The sequence below is a fragment of the Bison bison genome, unplaced genomic scaffold (assembly GCF_000754665.1).
Source record: "Bison bison bison isolate TAMUID 2011002044 unplaced genomic scaffold, Bison_UMD1.0 scf7180017864239, whole genome shotgun sequence".
NCBI classification, from domain to species: domain Eukaryota; kingdom Metazoa; phylum Chordata; class Mammalia; order Artiodactyla; family Bovidae; genus Bison; species Bison bison.
In genome coordinates, this window is record NW_011494811.1 from 7,934,744 (window position 1) to 7,956,449 (window position 21,706).

Genomic DNA, 21,706 nt, shown 5'->3' on the forward strand with positions numbered 1-21,706 from the left:
CCATCCCCTAAAGCAAAATAAGAATTGGGCTATTTTAGCATGATGTAATGGAAAGAAAGCTAGAAAACTCTGGATTTGAACCCTGACTCTCCTGTGTATCGACTTATATTTTAGGAGCTGAGAATATGACTGTGGCATAAGAAGAAGCTGTTTTCAAACCCTGGCTTTTCTGCCTACTTACAGTGTAACTTTCAGCAAGTTAATATACTTGCTACCAAGCATGGATTTCCTCATTCGTGACATAGGGATAGTGGAATAAGTGAGATACTGTTCAGTAAAGTAGAAAATACCCCAAATTGACAGCTGTTAGATTTTCTTAATTGAATTGGCACTACAGATATGAACACAGGCTCCCTACCTTCAATCTTAAATAGGTACTGAAAACTTGGGCAGATTATTGACTATTCTGAGCCTGTGTTTTCTTCAGTAAAGTGACAATGACAGTCGTCTCTCTTATAGCAAGTTAAAACAAAGTAGTAGGCTGTTATGATGATAAAATAATATGACTTACATAAATGTCTGCTAGTATCATATATGAGGCCTAATATTTGCTCATTAAATATGAATTCCTCTTTTCACGTCCTCATTATATTACCTGTCCACATTGGCAGAATATCTTATTTTTCTTGATTCCAATATTAGTTTCATAATTTCCACCTTTTGAAATAATTTTAAAATTTATGGGAAACATAATAAAAATTTGCAAAGAAGCCTTGTATAAATGCAGAAATGTAACATTCCAAGGCGGGAAGACTTGCCATCAAAAAATGTCCATAGAATCTCCAGATTAATCTGCACATTTATGTGCACTTCTAATTAAAATTTCAGTGTGTGTGTGTGTGTTTGTATGTGTGTGTGTACACACACACTTTAGTAGTGTCTGACTCTGTGCGACCCTTTGGGCTGTAGCCTACCAGGCTTGTCTGTCCATGGGATTCTCCAGGCAAGAATACTGCAGTGGGTTGCCATGCCCTCCTCCAAGGGATCTTCCCAACCCAGAGTTCAAATCCACATCTCTTAAGTAGTCTGCATTGGCAGGTGGGTTCTTTACCACTAGCACCACCTGGGAAGCCCAAAATCTCAGTAGTTTCTGTACTTGAAAATTTCAGAGTTCATGAAATAAAACGTTTTTGAAAAAGGAAATTAATGATATGTTATTAGACATTAAAACATACTATAAAGGTATATTATAAAAGTATGGTATGGGTACAGGAGACTAGAATATAATGAGATTTGGGTAGAAAAGACTTTTTCTTGTTAGGGCTTCCCTGGTGGCTCAGATGGTAAAGAATCCACCTGCAATGTGGGAGACTTGGGTTCGATCCCTGAGTTGGGAAGATTCCCTGTATGCCATAAAACTCATAAAAATGCACAAATGAATAGATAGGTACCTACATACCTATATATTAAATTGGAATAATGCTCTGAAGAGGAGATCTGATGGTATTCTGTGGATGCAGATTGGGACTGAGCAGTTCCATGAGAAATAGATATGTACACAAAGCAAAATATACAGGGATAGTGAATGCATCATTGTTAATGATTATTAGAAAATTGGGAACAATTCGAAAGTTCCTCAGTAGAGGGTTAGTTGAATAAACTGTGGACAGTCATTTAACAAAATATAGATCACTGAGTAAAAAGAATGAGATAGAGTTACACAGGATCTGTTTTTAAGTGGAACATGCACATTGTGGAACAGTAAAATATTTTGAACCTGAGTCTGTTATTTTAGAGAAAAAGATTATTTGTCTCTGCAATAAAAAGTGTGAAAGGAGATACAGTACATTTTTGTTAATTATCTCGTAGGGTGTCAGATTATGTATGATGATCTTTACTTTTTAATTTTGGTATTTCTCTATTTTTTCATTTTTAAAGTATGAACATGTATGTTGTAATTAATAAGAATAGTCAAAGTATTTCCATTGCAACTACATTCTCATTTTGTTGCCTTGCATTTTTCATAAATGTCAGCTGATTCTGTGCATTAACTTTCCTAAGACTACTTTTTATAAGACTGGGCCATTCCTTTACACTTAACATTTTTTATGTGTCCATCCTTTTATCTTTTGTGTATGTCCTTTTAAAGTCTGAATCTCAGCGGAAGCTTCCTGTGTTTCCTCAAAAGCCTCTTTCAATAACTCTTTTTTAATTGATAATTCCTCAGCAGGAAGCAAAACAGATGAGTGGATAATGTATAGAGAGGTTTGGATGCAGACTCTGCCATTTTTTAGTGTCTGACCTTGGGCAAATTATATAACCGCCATGTGCCTCAGTTTCCTCCCCTGGAAAGTAGATCCAAAATATCCATAATATGATAGTAATTACAAGGTTGTTGTGCAGATTTAAAAAGTATATTCATGTGTAAGTACGGAGAACAATTTCTAATCACTAACTATACAGTAAACGTTACATTGCTGCTGTCACTACTGTTTTTGTTAGGATCACCTCTTGTTTTGAGGAGTTTCTTTGTCATTATTTTCTAGAACAGCCTCCGTCCCCAGGGTTATATATTAGTCTGTCATGTCTTACCTAGCATGTTACCAATTTTTTGAGATTTAACTTTTACCAATCTAAAAAATCAAAAAGCCCTTTGGACTCTACTTGTATGGTTCTTCTCTGGCTGTTGGATTTTTTTTTTTTTTTTTTTTAAGATGTTTAATATGGTCTCTTGTCCTTGAATTCTTATCATTTCCACTTCTCCAACTGATTTCTTCCAGTCAGTGTTAGAAGTAACTGTTTAGTGCCAGGAACGCGTACTTTTTAGTATGTGAGAACCAGGGAAGGCACATTCAAATCTTCAGAGGCCAGACAAGTGATATGGAATTTAGTAGTCTGGGTTTGACAGAGAGGAGTTGATGGAAACAGTGGTGACCCAGAGAGCTTGGACCCTGCTTCCAGTCCACTCTGGTCAGCTGTTGGCTAATTGCTAAGTGGGCCAAGTATTGCTAGATTCTTTTGATTTTTTTTTCAGGAAAACCTGGAAGTCTAGATTTCTTTATGGGCCAGTCAGAACTGTCTGTGACTTGTACCTTTGAAGGGTTTGCTGGTTTTTATTTCAGAATGGACTTATGTTGTCCAGTTGCTAAGTTGTGTCCAACTCTTTGTGACCCTGTGGATTGCTGCACACCAGGCTTCCCTTTCACTATTTCCCGGAGTTTGCTTAGACTGATGTCTGTGGCATCAGTGATGCCATCCAACCGCCTCATCCTCTGTTGCCCCTTTCTTCTCATACCCTCAATCTTTCCCAGCATCAGGGTCTTTTCTAATGAGTCGGCTCTTCAAATCTGGTAGCTAAAGTGTTGGAGCTTCAGCTTCAGCACCACTCCTTCCAATGAATATTCAGGGTTGCTTTCCTTTAGGATTGACTGGTTTGATCTTCTTGCTGTTCAAGGGACTCTCAAGAGTCTTCTCCAGTACCACAGTTCGAAAGCATCCATTCTTTGGCCCTCAGTCTGCTTTGTGGTTCAACTGTCACATCTGTAAATGACTACTAGAAAAACCACAGCTTTGACTCTGCGCATCTTTGTCGCCAAAGTGATGTTTCTGTTTTTAAATACGCTGTTGAGGCTTGTCACAGGTTTTCTTCCAAGGAGCAAGTATCTTAATTTCATGACTGCAGTGACTGTCCACAGTGATTTTGCAGTCCAAGAAAATAAAATCTGCTACTATTTCCATTTTTTCCTCATCTATTTGCCATAAAGTGATAGGACAATATGCCATCATCTTCGTTTTTTTTTTTCATGTTGTTTTAAACCAGCTTTTTCACTCTCCTCTTCCACCTTCCTTCAGAGGCTCTTAGTTCCTCTTTGCTTTCTGCTATTAGAATGGTATCATCTGCATATCTGAGGTTGTTGATATCTCTCCTGGCAGTCTTGAGTCCAGCTTGTGATTCATCCAGCCTTACATTTCGCATGATGTACTCTGTATAGAGATTAAATAAACAGTGACAATATATAGCCTTGACGTACTCAGAATGACATATTAACTAGCTTAAATTTCATACTAATTTTTGTTAAATCTAGGTTTACGTAACCTTTAGCATTTGTTATGTACTTAATCTAAATCCTTACATAAGGAATCTGTCAGAGACTTCAAAGATAGTCGATTGATTACATAGTGCACTTGTTTCCAGGGTAATGTTGATTTTAGACTTAGGTAACTTAAGCTATAAGTGTGTAGGCTTGCCTAGACTTAGGAAACAACCTTGTCTGTTCCCAATAAAGATAAATTTCATCTGCATTAGCTGGGCAAATGGTTCGTTTCTGACACTTCGTACCCCCAAGACCAAAAATGAATCACCAAACCTTGAATTATTTCACTGGGTGGATTATTGTGGCAGGAATTGAGTGGTGAATTTCTAAAGACTGCTTTCAACCACTCTGCAGGTCTGAAAAGTAGTCAGTGGTTGCTAAGAGACATACTATTCAAGTATCTCCATAAACATATGTACTTTGGAGATGGCTGGCTAATAACTTGTTCCTCACATGTGCGGTTATATTTAGCTGAAAGGTGCTGTAATTTTCATGCAAATTATGCAAATCTTCCAGCCTGTCCTTGATAGTGACCTTTGGTTATTGTGTTTTAAAAACTGAAGACAAATTGGACACAACATAAAACCAACCTGTGAAAAAATTTTAGATTCTAACATGAAATAAAATTCACAAACCTTGAATCTCAGCCCTAATACAAAGAACTATTTTCCAAACAAGTTCCTTGAGTGTGTCAAAATGTTTACATTTCTCTCTCAGAGTCTAGCAAATAAAACTTGAGAGTTTATTTCTACCATGAATTTTATCAGATAGCCATTACCAATGAACAGTAAATTACCATGTCTCATCTGTCCAACCTGTAACTCAGAAACCTTAAAAAAGGGTCTTACTGTTCTGACTCCTGCATTCAAAGCCAGCTTGGTGGGGATGCAGCTCATGCTGGGGCAGAGGGCCCTGTGCTTAGAAGGCACTTGTTCATGGTTTAATGCTTTGCTGTTCTTGTCTTGAAATTCTTAACACTCCTTGAACAAGGAGTAAGGCATTTTCGTTTTGCACTGGGCCCACAGATTACGTAGCTAGTCCCTGCCTGTGTCCCACTAAGTGCATCATTATGTAGCGTAACCAGTCTTTCTTGAGATGCCCTCCAGATTGATTGTCTTAAAATTTTAAATCGCAGGGTTTTCTTGAGTCAGGATAAATGCTTAAGGGACAAAGAATGGACTTCTCTACTTTGTAGGAAGAATGCTGAAATTAGGAGGAAAATAAAAGCATGTGACTTGGTGGAGTTGTTCATGTTTGTATGACTTATACCTTTGAAATTTTTATACTGAGTTACAAAGTTCCTGAAGTCAGAATTGCTGTAAGCTTATAATGTGAGCTTGTGCACACTGTACTTACACATTGACTGCCCCACAGTCAGTTCATTTCATATGTTGGTCCTCTTGAGTTGTGATACATGGGAGTCAGCCTGCCGCTGGCTCTTGTTTCTTGGCTCTTCTCCAGGTGCACTTTTGCTTGATCGAGGTGAAGGTATTAGGAAGATAGTATTTTTTCATGTAGCAGAATTTGTTGTTCAGTCACTCAGTCATGTCGGACTCCTTGCGACCCCATGGACTGCAGCACACCAGGCTTCCCTGTCCTTCACCATCTCCCAGAGCTTGCTCAAACTCATGTCCATTGAGTCAGTGATGCCATCCAACCATCTCATCCTCTGTCTTCCCCTTCTCCTCCTGCCTTCAGTCTTTCCCAGCATCAGGGTCTTTTCTAATGAATCGGCTCTTTGCATCAGGTGGCCAAAGTATTAGAGTTTCAGCTTCAACATCAGTCCTTCTAATGAATATTCAGGGTTGATTTTCTTTAGGATTGATTGGCTCGATCTCCTTGTAGTTCAAAGGACTCTCTTTGTAGCCCAACACAACAGCTCAAAAGCATCGGTTCTTCTGCATTCAGCCTTTGTTACAGTCCAACTCTCACATCTATACATGAGTCCTGGAAAAACCATAGCTTTGACTATACACACATTTGTTGGCAGAGTAATGTCTCTGCTTTTTAATATGCTGTTTAGGTTTGTCATAGCTTTTCTTCCAACTAGCAGCGTAGCAGAATAGCTTAAGTAAAGCCTGACATGTAGAGATCTGATTTTAGTTAGGTTTGAAACATTTAGAATACTAATTTCATTGATTATTTACTCTTCTTTACATGAAGTTCCCTGGTGGCTCAGACGGTAAAAGCATCTGCCTACAATGCGGGAGACCCGGGTTCGATCCCTGGGTTGGGAAGATCCATCCCCTGGAGAAGGAAATGGCAGCCCACTCCAGTATTCTTGCCTGGAAAATCCCATGGACAGAGGAGCCTGGCAGGCTACAGTCCGTGGGGTCGCAAAGAGTCGGACACGACTGAGCGACTCACTTGCACTTGCATGAAATAGAGCTGGGCAGTTGCTTCTTTATTGCAGAAGAGGATAATGGGCTTTTTGTTTCAAGTCTTTTGCTCACACATTTTGCAAAGAAAAATAGCAACTCCTGCCTGATCCTTCCCCGACCCAAAGTCTCATTCCCTGGAAGTAACCACATTCAAGTAGCTGTTTCCTGGTATGTATCTCAGTATTTCTAAATAGCATTCTTAATGCTGTTTCTTGATGGCACCCCACTCCAGTACTCTTGCCTGGCAAATCGCATGGATGGAGGAGCCTGGTAGGCTGCAGTCCACGGGGTCGCTAAGAGTCGAACACGACTGAGCAACTTCACTTTGGCTTTTCACTTTTATACATTGAAAGAGGAAATGGCAACCCACTCCAGTGTTCTTGCCTGGAGAATCCCAGGGACAGGGGAGCCTGGTGGGCTGCCGTCTATCGGGTCATACAGAGTCGAACATGACTGAAGCGACTTAGCAGCAGCAGCAGCAATGCTGTTTCTTGATTGTTTAAAATATCTTCCTGTTATGAGCTATTACATGTCTGCCTCTCTATCTCCCTCCTGTCCATCTTTCCAGTACAGTCAGAAAATTTAATTAAATCAAATTGTAGTATTTTACAGTCAAACAACATGACTGTGTACATGTTGTTCAGAGCAAAGGCACATTATGCCATAATGACATTTGTTTTCTTGTAGGGTTGTTTTTTTTTTTTAAACCCCTAGAATTAGTAGTTACCTGATTTTTCACTTGCTTGCTTCCTTATGTAGTGGTCATTAGTCATTCGTTAGTTCTGTGAGAGTGTCACACAGCTCTTAATCTGGCCCACACTGATAACTAGTCTTTTGTCTTTGTATTTTCCTTGGAGGCCTTCTTCCTGGAGCCCAAGTCATCCTGCTCTAGTTGCACTTTCGGCTGTGTCCACCGTGGCCATCCTGGGACTTCCCTTTGCCCCTTTTCTGACTGTGTCTTTACTTGCTTCATTTCCTTTCATTTTGGTGGGCTACATCCTCTAGATGCTTCCGAGGAAAGCATGGATGGGATGTACATTTTTTGATACCCACTTCTCTGAAAATGTCTTTATTCTGCCCACATAACTTGATTGACATTTTGATCTGCTAGTTTTCTTGTCTTCTTTCTTCTGTATACTCTATCATTTGGTTATACTTTCAAGCTAGATTTGCTCACTTTAATGCGCCAGACCTTCTGTGAATTTCTAAGTGTGCTGTTTTATTTCCTGAATATTCATCTATAGTAGCATTCTGTTTTTGTTTCAAAGATCTAGTAGATTTGTTTATTTTGAGGATGTTACAGATTCTTTTATTTTCAGTTTTTTCCACTCTTGCGCTGTTTCCTCTGGATTCTTTATGATTTTGGGGGGGGTTCTGTATCTTTTATGTTAGAGTCTTTAGTGATCTTAGACTGTATTCGTAGTTGTTGTTTAGCTGCTAAGTCGTGTCCAACTCTTTTGTGACCTTGTGGAGAAGGAAATGGCAACCCACTCCAGTGCTCCTGCCTGGAGAATCCCAGGGGTCGGGGAGCCTGGTGGGCTGCCGTCTTTGGGGTCGCACAGGGTCTGACACGACTGAAGTGACTTAGCAGCAGCAGGACTGTGGCCCACCAGGCTCCTCTGTCCATGGGATTTCCCAGGAAAGAATACTGGACTGGGTTGTCATTTCCTTCTGCAGGGTATCTTCCCAACCCAGAGATCAAACCTGCATCTCCTGCGTTGGCAGGCAGGTTCTTTACGACTGAGCCACCAGGGAAGCCCTATATTCATAGTTAACATGTTAGTTTTAAAAAAAAAGACCTCTTAGAATCTGTATCTGTGTGTGTGTGCATGTGTGTGTGCATGTGTACACACACGCGTAAGTGGGAAACACTTGGCAACTTGGGCAGAGGCCTTGCCATTTAATTGAGAAACCTTCAGATAAGAAACCTTCAGATATCAGTATGTCTGTAGCTGTTTCCTCTTGGGACTGTCCATTTCCCCCATAAGGAACTTTCTAACATCCTGCCTCAGTCAGAACTGAGAGCTTAGTCAGGGAAGGGCCTGGCAAAGATAATGCTCTTCAGCATGCAGAATTTTATTAAATCCCATTGTTTTTAATAAGTGTTTTACCTCAGCCTATATCTGATGTCCTCAAGACTAGAGACTTGCTCATTTATTCTCTCCAGGCCTTGAGTGTAAATCTTCAGTCAACTGCATGGATTTGGGAGATCTTGTTACTCTTCCTCCAAACTTTCAATCAGTTCTCCTGTTTCTAGCTCCTCACAACCTTGCCATCAAATGTATCTGGTGCCTTCAGTGCTTATGCCTTTTAAGGGTTCTCTGGTGTGAATTGGCTTGCTTCTTGTTGGCTTCCCTCCCTGCTGGCAGAATGGAAAAACACTTAGCAGAGTGGAGAAGAAGAAACCTAAGATAGTTACCTCTTGCCATCCACTTTCCATCTTTGAGAGATATGCAGATTTGTCTGATCTGCTCCCCAGTCCTCTCTGCCCCATGGATTTCTTGCATTGTTATTCCTTTACTCTCATTTCAGGGAGTGTTTAAGAAGAGAGAGGTTCAACCCCTCTAGTCTAACTGACAGACCCTGACTACCTTTTTCAATTTGTCCTTTACATTTCACTGTAGATTTATGATGAGGTTCAAAGGAGGTTGTTGGGCTAAGTCACTGGGCACTGTCTCTGTCTGTCAACTTCAGGATGGCTGGTTTTGTAAAGTGGGAGACAGCATGTTGACAGGTCTGTCTTTGCTCTGCAATCACCTTGGAAACTCTCCAGCTTCATTTCTTTGACAACAAGTTGCCTGTTACATTATAGAGAGCACAGTCTACCTAGGCATTTACAGATACTGGATTATATTTTTCATAGCTTTTTTTTTTTGGTGGGGAGTATTTGGACTTTATATATGACTATGCACACAAATATTACTTGGTTTTGGAAATTAAAACTCATCCCACTCCCTTCTTTTTGGGCCTACACATGATTCTACCTTTTCTTTTGCCTCATATATCATGAAATCATTGAGTGTGTTCTGTAGCGGTGCAGAAAAGTAGTTTGTATACTATAGTTCATCTTTCTCAAAGAACATAGTATATATATATTATTTGTGCCTTTAAGAGTGGCTCAGGTTAGGTGTCTGGTAATACATTTTCTTTGAGGGCCTAATGAAAACACATTCAGTTCAGTTCAGTTCAGTCACTCAGTCATGTCCGACTCTTCGCGACCCCATGAATCGCAGCACGCCGGCCTCCCTGTCCGTCACCAACTCCCGGAGTTCACTCAGACTCACGTCCATTGAGTCAGTGATGCCATCCAGCCATCTCATCCTCTGTTGTCCCCTTCTCCTCCTGCCCCCAATCCCTCCCAGCATCAGAGTTTTTTCCAATGAGTCAACTCTTCTCATGAGGTGGCCAAAGTACTGGAGTATCAGTTTTAGCATCAGTCCTCCAATGAACACCCAGGGCTGATCTCCTTTAGAATAGACTGGTTGGATCTCCTTGCAGTCCAAGGGACTCTCAAGAGTCTTCTCCAACACCACAGTTCAAAAGTATCAATTCTTCAGTGCTCGGCCTTCTTCACAGTCCAACTCTCACATCCATACATGACCACTGGAAAAACCATAGCCTTGACTAGACGGACCTTTGTTGGCAAAGTAATTGTCTCTGCTTTTGAATATGCTATCTAGGTTGGTCATAAACACATTAGTTAAATAATTTTTGTTTAATTATTGTGTGTTCATCAAACTTTTAAGATTAACAGTACATAAGCATGGTTGATTCAAGTTTTGCTAGCATTACACCCCCTCAAACCTTCTCCTGTGTTAGTTACAAATTACTCATTAAGCCTTTTTGCAACACTTAAAAATAGAAACCAAATTAAAAAATAGAACTCAAAGGTAAATTATTTCTGTTAACACGGAATGGAATGGGTCAGTTAGAAATCTGTCATTTTCTGCGGTAGAGGCAAGAAATAACGAACCCATGGGGCCTTTTTTGCCCACAGGGCTCGCATCTTTCTTCAGTGTTTCCTGTGGAAATGTGTAGTTGACTTTCTCATTGCTTTCCTGTGGGTTTCAGGTTTGTTCGTGTGTGTGTGTGTGTGTGTGTGTGTGCGTGCGTGCGTGCGCGCGCACACACGCATGCATGCACCCAGCAAAGGCAGTGGTCATGGTCATGGTCCCTGGTATGTGTAGAGATTGATTGATTGGCTGGTTGATTGTATGACTAAGTAGGCAGAGAGACGGCAGGTATTTTAACCACATCTTCTATTTGGATAGGCTGCAGGTGAAGGTATGTACTGTTGAGTCTGCCATGAACACTTTCTTCACCTCTGGCTCCTAATTTTTACATGGATGTCACTTCGAGTAGAAGTCTTACCTGCTCACTCCACTTCTCTCAAATAGAGTAGATGTTGCTGCTGTGTATTTATCTAGTATCCTGAGTCACTTGCCATGGTGTTTATTTCCATGTATTCCTCATTACACTAGGTTCTATAAAAGCAGTGTCTGTATTGCTCATCATTTTGTCCCTGACACTGTGCTCAGTGGCTGGTGACATGCTCATTTGAAATATTCAATTTTTGAATGGATGGATGGATGACATTGTACAGTCAAAAATTTAGTCTGTCTTACTGCTCAGTTTTGAAGACTGTTCTTCAGTTTGTGTTTTTTTGCCCTGTAACTCTGTCTTTTGTTCAGACAAAAGTAGATAATTTATTTGATTACTGCCCACCAAGTTCTTCTGCTGTCAATCCCAGCCTCAGTCTTTAATCACCTGAAATCATGTTTAAGTGTGTCTTGACAGCTTTTTTTTTTGGTAATTAAGGTAGTCTGCATTCATTTGTATGGTGTCTATATGCTCATGAAATGTTTTGCTATAAAGTTAACATTAGAACTATGAGTTGCTTTATTGCAATGATAATGAAGGTATGAAGAATTAAAATTCAAACCAGTCTCCAAGTTTGTTCTACAGGTAGAGGAACCTTCCTGTTATCATTTAAAAAAAAAAAAAAAAAAGGCAGCCTTACTGAGATATAATTCATATACTGTAAAATTCAGCCTTTTAAAGTTTATAATTTAATGTTTAATATATTCTACAATGGAGAAGGCAATGGCACCCCACTCTAATACTCTTGCCTGGAAAATCCCATGGATGGAGGAGCCTGGTAGGCTGCAGTCCATGGGGTTGCTAAGAGTCGGACACGACTGAGCGACTTCCCTTTCACTTTTCACTTTCATGCATTGGAGAAGGAAGTGACAACCCACTCCAGTGTTCTTGCCTGGAGAGTCCCAGGGATGGGGTAGCCTGGTGGGCTGCCGTTTATGGGATCACGCAGAGTCGGACACGACTGAAGCGACTTAGCAAAATATTTTACAAAGTTTAATCATCACTGTCATATAATTGCAGAACACTTTCTGTCATTTCAAAAACAAATGCCATACTCATTAGTGGTCACTCCTCATTCTACTTTCTGTCTCTACAGATTTGCCTATTCTGGATATTTCAATGAAATCATACACTATGTGGCCTTTTTGTGTCTGGCTTTTTTTGCTTGGCATGATGTTCGATAGGCATATCCATGTGGTAACATATTTCAGTACATTATTCCTTTTCATGCCTGTATAATATTCCACTGTAGCACACTTTGTAGCAGTTGATGGCTACTTGGGTTATTTTACTTTTTGGCTGTCATGCATCATGCAGCAGTGGACATTCGTGTGCAAGTTTTTGTGTTGGCATATGTTTTCAATTCTGCTAAGATGTGATCTTATCAGGATTCAGTTATTGTCTTTAGATTATAAATGATTGGAAGCTTGAAAAATGTTATTCATGTATAACATACATACGGAAATCATAAATGTTCACACCAGTGAGTATTTATAAAGTGAACATACCCATGTAATAAGATCCAGGATCTCAGAAGAGAATGTTGCCAGTGTTCTTGGGAACTTTTTGATCTTTGCTTTGGGTTAGGTTATCTCAGTTTACTTGTATGCTCTGGGAGAGCTGAAAGCCTAGCTGTATCTTTGAAACATAAGCTCAGTAGATGGCTTATGTGACAAAAGTGTGGTGACTGAAATAATGGACTCCAGGGTTCCGAATGCTTGGGTTCAAATTCTAGTTCTACCACTTCTCATCTTTGTGCCCCAATTTCCTCTTCTTTAAAATGGGAATAAGACTACCTTATAAGGAGTATTAACGTAAGCAGGTTGTTTGGAAAATTGCCTGCTGATCATACTAAGTGCTATATGTGTGTTACCTAATATTATAATTATGGTTCTGATTATTGTTCTTCTTCTGCATCTCTTCTCTAGTCTGACTGACTTATCCCTGCATTCCCAGAGACTAGTGCTGTGCTTGTCACATAATAGATTTTTAATAATGTTTTGAAGAAGGAAGGAAGAGATTTTAAATAACAAGTGGCAGAATTTCTAAATCCTTTGCTGAAACCGCTTTTGACAGCTACACTATTTTTTATTTACAACAGCTTTTGGAGCTGTTTGACAGCGAAGACCCTCGGGAACGGGACTACTTAAAAACAGTCTTACACAGAATTTATGGCAAGTTTCTTGGTCTTAGAGCATTTATCCGAAAACAGATTAACAATATTTTTCTAAGGTAAGTGGAGGGAGGAGAAGCAAAGTTGATGGTTTTATAGAAGTATTAAGTAAACCTCAAATATTTGAACATAGCGTACTGACTTTTTCTTTTTTTCCTTCTCTTTCCTCTCCTCTTCTCCCCTTCCCTCCCCTTTTCTTTCCTCTCTGTTTTTAGGTTTGTTTATGAAACAGAACACTTCAATGGTGTGGCTGAACTGCTGGAAATATTAGGAAGGTAAGCACATTTTTCGGAGAAGGCAATGGCACCCCATTCCAGTACTTTTGCCTAGAAAATCCCACGGACGGAGGAGCCTGGTAGACTGCAGTCCATGGGGTCGCTAGAGTCGGACACGACTGAGCGACTTCATTTTCACTTTTCACTTTCATGCATTGGAGAAGGAAATGGCAACCCACTCCAGTGTTCTTGCCTGGAGAATCCCAGGGACGGGGGAAGCTGGTGGGCTGCCGTCTATTGGGTCGCACAGAGTCGGACATGACTGAAGCTACTTAACAGCAGCAAGCACATTTTTAGCTCATTGCTAATCTCGGGTGAATATTGTTGTGATGGTTAGGGTCAGGTGGCACAGGGAGACGCTGCCCCAGATCTTACTGTATGTACGTCAGGTCTCAATTGTGCTTATAGCATGTTTCCCAACTGACTCTACAAAACATAGTTTTGTGTTCCCCTTCTTTCATAATTATGCATTGCTAATTATTTTGGAATGACAGAAAGAGCCGACAGTTTATTCGTTATTCATCTAATCACCGTCAGACCAGTTACTCAAACATCTTCTTCTTGTCATTTTCGTTTCTCTGCCATAATTTTTGAAAGCAGGTTTGTAATAAACTAGAGGGACATCCCTGGTGGCACAGTGGATAAGAATCCGCCTGCCAGTGCAGGGGACATAGGTTTGATCTGGCCTGGGAAGATTTCACGTGGTGCGGGCAAAAAAGCCTGTGCACCACAACTACTGAGCCCACGCTGTAGAGCCCACAAGCTGCAACTGCTGAGCCCCCGTGCCGCAAGTCCTGAAGGCTGCACACCCGAGAGCCTGTGTTCTGCAACGAGAGCAGCCTGTGCTCTGCCACCAAGAGTAGCCCCCGCTTACTGCAGCTAGAGAAATCCTGCACACAGCAAGGAGGACCCAGCATAGCCAAAAATAAATAAATACAGTATTTTTAAAAAATTAGAAAGATTGCCATTTTCAAAGGGCCCATGTACCAGGTGTAGTTCTTGAACGGCTGCTGCCTGGAGTAGTGAAATGAATTGGGGAGAGGCAGCTGTAGTTGGGTTTCCACACACAAGGGAGTCTAATGTAGCTGGACAATGTGGTTACTTAGTTTCTTCTCCTAATATGAGGAGAGAGAGAAGGTGGAGCCACTTGGTTCCCTTTAGGACTTCCCACGGGTGGGCTTTATACCCTGGGGTGTTCTTGGCATGAGCAGATTTCAGGGATGGAAAGAAACACTGTCTGGAAATGGAAAGGGTCATCAGTGAACCAGGCCAGCGATTATTTGGGGAAGGATAAGGGGGAAGGAACGGAGAAGGCAATGGCACCCCATCCTGTGGATGGAGGAGCCTGGTAGGCTGCCGTCCATGGGGTCTCGAATAGTCGGATACGGCTGAGCGACTTCACTTTCACTTTTTCACTTTCATGCATTGGAGAAGGAAATGGTAACCCACTCCAGTGTTCTTGCCTGGAGAATCCCAGGGATGGGGGCGCCTGGTGGGCTGCCATCTATGGGGTCACACAGAGTCGGACACGACTGAAGTGACTTAGCAGCAGCAGTAGCAAGGGGGAAGGAAAAATAAAGAGTTTTGATACAAAAGCTTTTGGGAACTGTGCATCTGAGTGTAAGAGCTCAAGAGCCTTTGCTGGGAGATCAGAAGCAAATTTCCTTCTTTTAAATTCTCTTTCTACTTAAAGATATTCTTTAAAGCAACTGAGAGGACTTGAATGCCACTGGGGTGGGTTTTGGTTTGTTCTGGATCAAACAGAAACTGATTTAGATATACCTGATCTCACAAGAACAGCATCTCAATTTAGCTTGTGGTAATAACATCACTAATTCATGTCTCTTTTCTTTTTCCTAGTATTATCAATGGCTTTGCTTTACCTCTTAAGGCAGAACACAAACAGTTCCTGGTGAAAGTGTTGATCCCTTTACACACTGTCAGGAGCTTATCACTCTTCCATGCCCAGGTAGAATTTTGTACAACTACTTTCGGAAACAAAAGAAAGTTTGTAAACCCAGTGTTTTGTTGTTCTTTTTATTTACTTAATTTAAACAAACAAAAGGCTTGTGAAAGTTAAAAATATTCCCCAAAGCAAATAAAATGTGTATATATTTGCCTGTGTATAGGAGAATCATGGGAATTATTCCTTAAGTGGGAACAGCAGTTGCTTAGTCATCTCATCTTACAGAGAGAACTTAGTTGCCCAAGTTCATAATCATATATTCAGCGGGTTGCGTGTGATAAACACGTAGATTTCAGATTTAGACATTTGGAGGTATGTAGTCATTTTGGAACGTTCTCAAGTCTTTTAGCCCATCCTCATCTTGCGTTACTCTGTCCTTGCCCTTCTTGCCCCCTCTTCTAGTTCATTCACCTTTTTTCCCTCACCTTCTCCATACAAATAACACTCTCACAAGGAATGAAATCAATCAGTATTTTCACTTTAGCCTCCATTACTTTAAAAAGCATACCCTGTCTAGTCCCCTCATTCTAATTTCCCGCTAACACTGCCTTGCATGGTAAGCATGTCACTGGGAGGTCGATACATGCTACCATGGCGTTTTAGTTTTAGCATTTCAAATCTCTGACATGCCCCCTCCCTGTAATGGGAATGTTTTGAGTTTTCATAAAAATGTAACACATCTTTCAGAGTAGTGTTCCTCTTTAAATGTGAAATAGTGTGTTTTGAGGAAAAATTAGCCCATATGCTTCTAATTTAGAGCACCATCAAAATATTGTTTCATAAGAGTGAATTTCTTGTCCAAGAATCTTTCTGAGCCCCTTTGCTGATCTTGCCTTGAGTTTTTGAAATAGGATATCACACTTCATGATCATTTAAAAAAATTCTTACCTTGATGAGTTAGCATCAGATGTGGAACTCTTGGTGTTTATTCAGGGTTCTATCCATGGCAGGTACAACCTTTTAAATCTTTCCATGAAACTATTTCAACTTGGATGTGCCATTTCAGGTGGTCAGCAGTGTTTTCAGTTAAGTGCCTGCTTCTCAGATAGGGCTCTTCTGGAACCACAGTAAAACCGTATATTGTTAATGTTCCAGCAAAGAGAAAAGAAACACGTGAGATGTAGCGCAAACTCTATGTAGATGAGATACTTTCAGAATATACTGGATGTGGTATTTCACCTCTGCTTTTCATTAACTGACTACTTCATGTCCCAACATTCTTTTTAAAAAAATTTCCCTGCTGCCTTATTAGTGTCGATCTTTGGCTTGAAAAAGTAGCTTATTTTCCTTTATATGTATTTTATTTTTTAAATGAATTGAATGTGAAGTTATTAAAACCAGATTCTGGAAGCTTTTTAGGGCTTTTTAATAATACATCTTTGAGCCCTGAGCATATAGAATTTCTAATTTTGTCTTGTGTTTGCTTGTTTTCCAGCTGGCATATTGCATAGTACAGTTTCTGGAGAAAGATCCTTCACTCACAGAACCAGTAAGTATTTTTTTCTATAATTTTGAAAAACTTCAGAAAAACCACTTTTCATGGAGTATATAAGAAAAATGAAGTGCAATTTGTTTTTCTCCTTTTCATTTTAGGTTATTAGGGGATTAATGAAATTTTGGCCCAAAACATGTAGTCAAAAAGAGGTAAGTGTTCAGTGTCAGTGTGTTAATAGCTCACTAGAGCACTGAGATAATAGGCATCTGTAAAGATGCATTATCTTAGCTAATCCTCACGGTAACTCAGAATAAGGCAGGACTGTAAATATTCTCATTTTTACTAGTTATGAAATTGATAGTTAGGGGTTAAGTAGCCTTCCTGGGCATACTAAGTTTAGGTGATTAGGCCAGAGCCTTCCCGCCTGACTCCTGCACCCTGGGCTTTTATCCTGGTCTGCTCACTGATGTCCGCTTCCTACGGAGTATGGAGGTTTTGCTGTCACTGTTGATAGATGCTGTAGCAACCTGCCCAGATACCCACTTTAAAGCATCATGTGGGTGAGATCTTACTATGCACAATCTTAAAATATGTTGCAGACCTTTAGTTTCAGCTGTTCACAAGTGGCCCTGGAAATCCCTGATTTATAATCATTTGTACTTTTGCCAAGACCTCACCGGGCATGTGCAGTGTGAGGTTGTGGTGGAAGCAAGTCTCCTTGCAAAGTGAGCCTCGCTGAGCACCAGATCTATACCACCTTTCCTGAAAGGTTAGAAACCATGTGGAAAACGGCCCGGAAACAAAGGTCAGCAGTTGGTTTTATATTTGGAGAGTGTTTTAGAAGAAATTCAGAATGTTTCTTAACAAATGGTAAGGCTCGACAATATTTCACTTTTGATGGAAACACCCTCCTTCTCAAATCAGCTTCAGTTCGCCAAAGCCCTCCTTTACATATTTTCAGAAACTCTTCTAACTTCTTAATACCTGTTAGGTAAAATTAAACTAGTCATTGCTGCCCAGATGCATCTTAAGATATGAAAAGATCATTTTTCGTATTTTAATTGCATACTTGATTTTTTTCTAGGCAGTCATCTCTTCATACCTAAATAGGAAAATGGTTTTTATTTCTCTCTCAGTTTTCCATTATATTTAAAACAAGTGACTGTACTATTGATTTGGCTCCATTTTGTGATCTAAAAGCTCTGGTTCTGGAAGCACAGGGTACTGAGGCAACGAGATTCATTGTGCTCAATAGCGAGCGAGTGTGTACATATGTACATGTAAGCGTGGACGATGGGTCAGCGTGTGCTGAGGAGTTTAAAGTGGCATCTGTCTGTGACTAAATCTGCTCACTGGTGTGTCTCTGACTTTGTATGTTCTGTGAACCGGTGTCTCCTAGAGGAGCACCTCGCTCATGGCACGGGGCTGTCAGTGTTTGGCAAATATCTGCATGTGCCGCAGTGGACTTTGTCCATCATGCAAGAGGGCCACTTGCCCACCGTTTTAAAAATATGGAGGAGGGGAGGCAAGCCCCACAGGGACAGTCCCATTTCCCAGGGCCCTGCTGCAATGTGTAAGTACTCCCTGCTTTATGTACTAGATGTAGCACACAGAGTATTTTTTCCAAAGTAAATAGAATCACATCTTCAATGCTGTAGGAAATTTGTTCTTAACAAGTACCCTCCGGTGAATTTCTTATGAAATAAACATCCAACATAAGTTAAATTCTGATTTGTTCATGTTCGATTTTATGCATAAATTTTCACTATATTAAAACCATGCAAAATTCTCGTTTTCCTCATTGTCCGTATAGATTTTTAATCAATACCTGACTCTTGGTGTTTTGCATGTACTTCTAGGTCATGTTCCTTGGGGAGCTGGAAGAAATACTGGATGTGATTGAACCTTCGCAATTTGTTAAAATCCAAGAACCTTTGTTTAAACAAATCGCCAAGTGTGTGTCTAGCCCCCATTTTCAGGTTAGTTAAAAAGAGGGCATGAGCCAGAGTGGCTTGTACAACATGTATTATTTTGGTCGAGTTTTATTTCTATTGAAAGAAATGTAGTGGACACTAGCTACCTGTTGTTTTTATTGGCTGTTTTTTCACACGATAATAATACTTGTGATAATCACCACCTTCATCTTTAACTCTTGCTACATGACATCCACTGTGATGGTGCATGTCTAGTAACTTGAATTCTCTTGACCACTCTGCAGGCAGGGCATTATGATTTTTACAGATGTAAACACTGACCTTCAGAGCGGTACAAGAACTTGTCTCCAATGAAAGGGCTGAATAAGAGGTAGGCAGGTAGGGCTCCTATGGTGTGTAAGAGAGAATGGTGAATAAAGCTTAAGCAAAAAAAAGAATGCTGATCTTCTTTACTGTGTTACATGTTTCACATACATTACTCCTGAACTTCAGATCATCCTATGAGACTCCCCCACTCCACTTTCTAGATGAGAAAAAGGAGGTTCAGAAAATGATTTGTTGAAGTTCCCAAGAGGGAGTGAGGAGTCACATGGCATAGCTTCTTGTGAAAGCCTGTGACCTTCCGGTGGCACCAGTCTGCCTCCTTGTGGCCACTCTCAGAGATTACAGGGAAGGTGAGCCTGGGCAGCGCTTTTCTCCACTGGGGCCATTTAAGTTGTGCTGTGGGACCCACACTGGAGAGAAGAAGGTGATCTGGGGTGAAACACATTAGGTTTTCTAATTTGGCTGTCTCATCAAAGGTCCAAATCACAGACCTAGAGAATTGACTGTTTATATACTGCCTCTTGATTGGAAGAGATTGTTCAGATTGCAGTTGGCAGCACAAAGCCCCACTGCTAGCATGATGGACTTGATGGTAGACTTCCCTCTGAGCTGTTATTATCTTGCATAGTTAGAGACACTGGCTGTTGCTGTTCTAATTTTTGACCTAAAGACATCTTTAGTATGTCAAGTCAGTAATCTAATGACCACCTTGCAGTTGTACCACAGAGCCAAGAAAAAAAAAAGAAACCATTCTATGAACCATCACATTCAGATGATATGACACATGTCTAGGTTTCTTTGAAAATGAAGGACCCTTTGTAGATGTTTTACATATTACTCATGGTCTGTGGTACTCAAATACTTGGGTTGTTTACCTTATTTTTCAGTTTTTATTATGTGTTTGGGGGTAGTGGAGGACAAAGAGCAGGAATCTCTTTCCAAATGAACTTTATCAGGAAGACTTAGACTCAAGTGAAGCTCAAAAGCATCAAAGGGAGACAGAGTGTCTTAATCCACTGGGTCTGTGTCTTAGGGCTGCTTAACAAAATACCACAGACTGGGTGGCTTATGAAAAACAGAAAACTTTTCTCAGAGTCCCGGGGGCTGGCAGTCTGAGATCAGGGTGGCAGCATGTATGGGTGAGGGCTCTCTTTTGGGTCACAGACTTCTTGTTGTATCCTCATGTAGTAGAAGGGGCTAGGGGGCTCTCGGGGTCTCTCTGAAAAGGCACTAATTCCATCATCTTTGGAGATTAGGATCTCAATTTAGGAGTTTTGGAGGACGCAAACATTTAGACCACAGCAGACTTCCATAGCGCTTCCCAGGTGATGCTAGTGATAAAGAATCCACCTGTCAATGCAGGAGATGCAAGAGACATGGGTTCGGTTCTTGGGTTGGAAAGATCCCTCTGGAGATGGGCATGGCAACCCACTCCAGTATTTTTGCCTAGAAAACTCTGTGGACAGAGGAGCCTGGCAGGCGACAGTCCATGGGGTCACAAAGAGTTGGACATGACTTGAGCACACACATGTCTGTGTGGCTTAAACACTAGGAATTGATTTCTCATAGTTCTGTAGGCTGAAAGTCTGAGATCAGAGTGCCAGCATGGTCTGCTGCTGGGAGGGTTCTTTCTGGCTTGTACATCTTCTCACTGTGTCTTCGCATGGCCTTTCCTTGCTGCATGCTTGAGGAAAGAAGCAAATCTCTTGCTTCCTCTTCGTACAAGGTCACCAAGCCTATCTGATTAGGACCTCACCCATATGACCTCATTTAACCTTAATTACCTCCTATCTCCAGATGCACTCACACTAGAGCTTAGGGCTTCAGCAAATGAATTTTGTGGAGGGGGTGGGGACAGATTTATTAAATGTATTTAAATGAAGCATAATTTCTTAAATCGGTGTAAATGAAAGAAACTCTTTTCCTTTCCCCATATAACTACTCTTAGAGTTTTTAGTGGGTTTTTTTTGGTACAGTTTTTTTTTTCTTCTGAGACTTTGGTTTACTTGAATTCTTATTGTTATCTTAGATTGCTTTTTAGATTTTTTAGGTTTTCTTTGAAGCATTCCTTTGAATTCAGAGGGTCAGTTGGTAAAAGTGGCAGTCAGAAAAAAGAGGTCTGAGATAGCAAGTGCATGTACATACAGCCAGTAGCCCTAAGTCCAAAACTGAGTGCCTTCCTCCTGGCTTACCCAGTTCAAAGGAGGGGACCAGAAATGAACTCTGGAAGGAGTCTAAGCACTAAACTCACGTCTCAGTTTATCACTGACAAGCAGTGTGACTATAGCCAGGTTCCCCATCTCTCTGAACCCCAGTGCCCTCGTTTGTACAGTGGTACCCACTCCTCGGATGGTGGTAAGGATGACACATTCTGCCTGCAGGCTGGGCATAGTCTCTGGCCAAAGGAGGTGTTTAGCAAATGTGCCTGCTCTACAGGGATGGGCAGCTGCGTTTTCTGCAGCAGCTATTGACTGAAGGCCAGCTACATGCTGGGCCCTGTGGTTGATCTGAAGTGTGTGGGATGAAAGAGGTGAGCCAGGAAGGGAATTAAAGTGATGGGAAACAGCATGGCATTTAGAAGCAGGGTGAAGGTGTCTGATGCTTGCGAGCTGTGTAGGGAAAATGTGGAATCAGGAGAATAAATGTGTTAAAAGGAGAATAAAAATAAGCAGGTAGCAGATCTTCTTTTTCTTTCCCAAATTGATTAACCAGTTTGGAACTTTGTGAAAGATTTTAAACCCACAAAAATGTAAAGTGTGATTAATACTTAATTTTATACTTGTTTGAATGATACTAAAATAGTC

The 21,706-nt window shown here is 40.8% G+C and overlaps 1 protein-coding gene across 3 annotated transcripts in view; it reads left to right on the forward strand.

The window, feature by feature from the left end:
* PPP2R5E (protein phosphatase 2, regulatory subunit B', epsilon isoform) overlaps window positions 1-21,706 on the forward strand; it is a 161,831-nt gene that overhangs the window by 127,779 nt on the left and 12,346 nt on the right. For all 3 annotated transcript variants that reach the window (XM_010846804.1, XM_010846806.1, XM_010846805.1), the window contains exons 6-11: window positions 12,897-13,027; window positions 13,184-13,243; window positions 15,104-15,212; window positions 16,645-16,698; window positions 16,803-16,853; window positions 18,504-18,623. In XM_010846804.1, coding sequence (XP_010845106.1) covers window positions 12,897-13,027; window positions 13,184-13,243; window positions 15,104-15,212; window positions 16,645-16,698; window positions 16,803-16,853; window positions 18,504-18,623 — 525 coding nt within the window. The remainder of the gene's footprint in view (window positions 1-12,896; window positions 13,028-13,183; window positions 13,244-15,103; window positions 15,213-16,644; window positions 16,699-16,802; window positions 16,854-18,503; window positions 18,624-21,706) is intronic.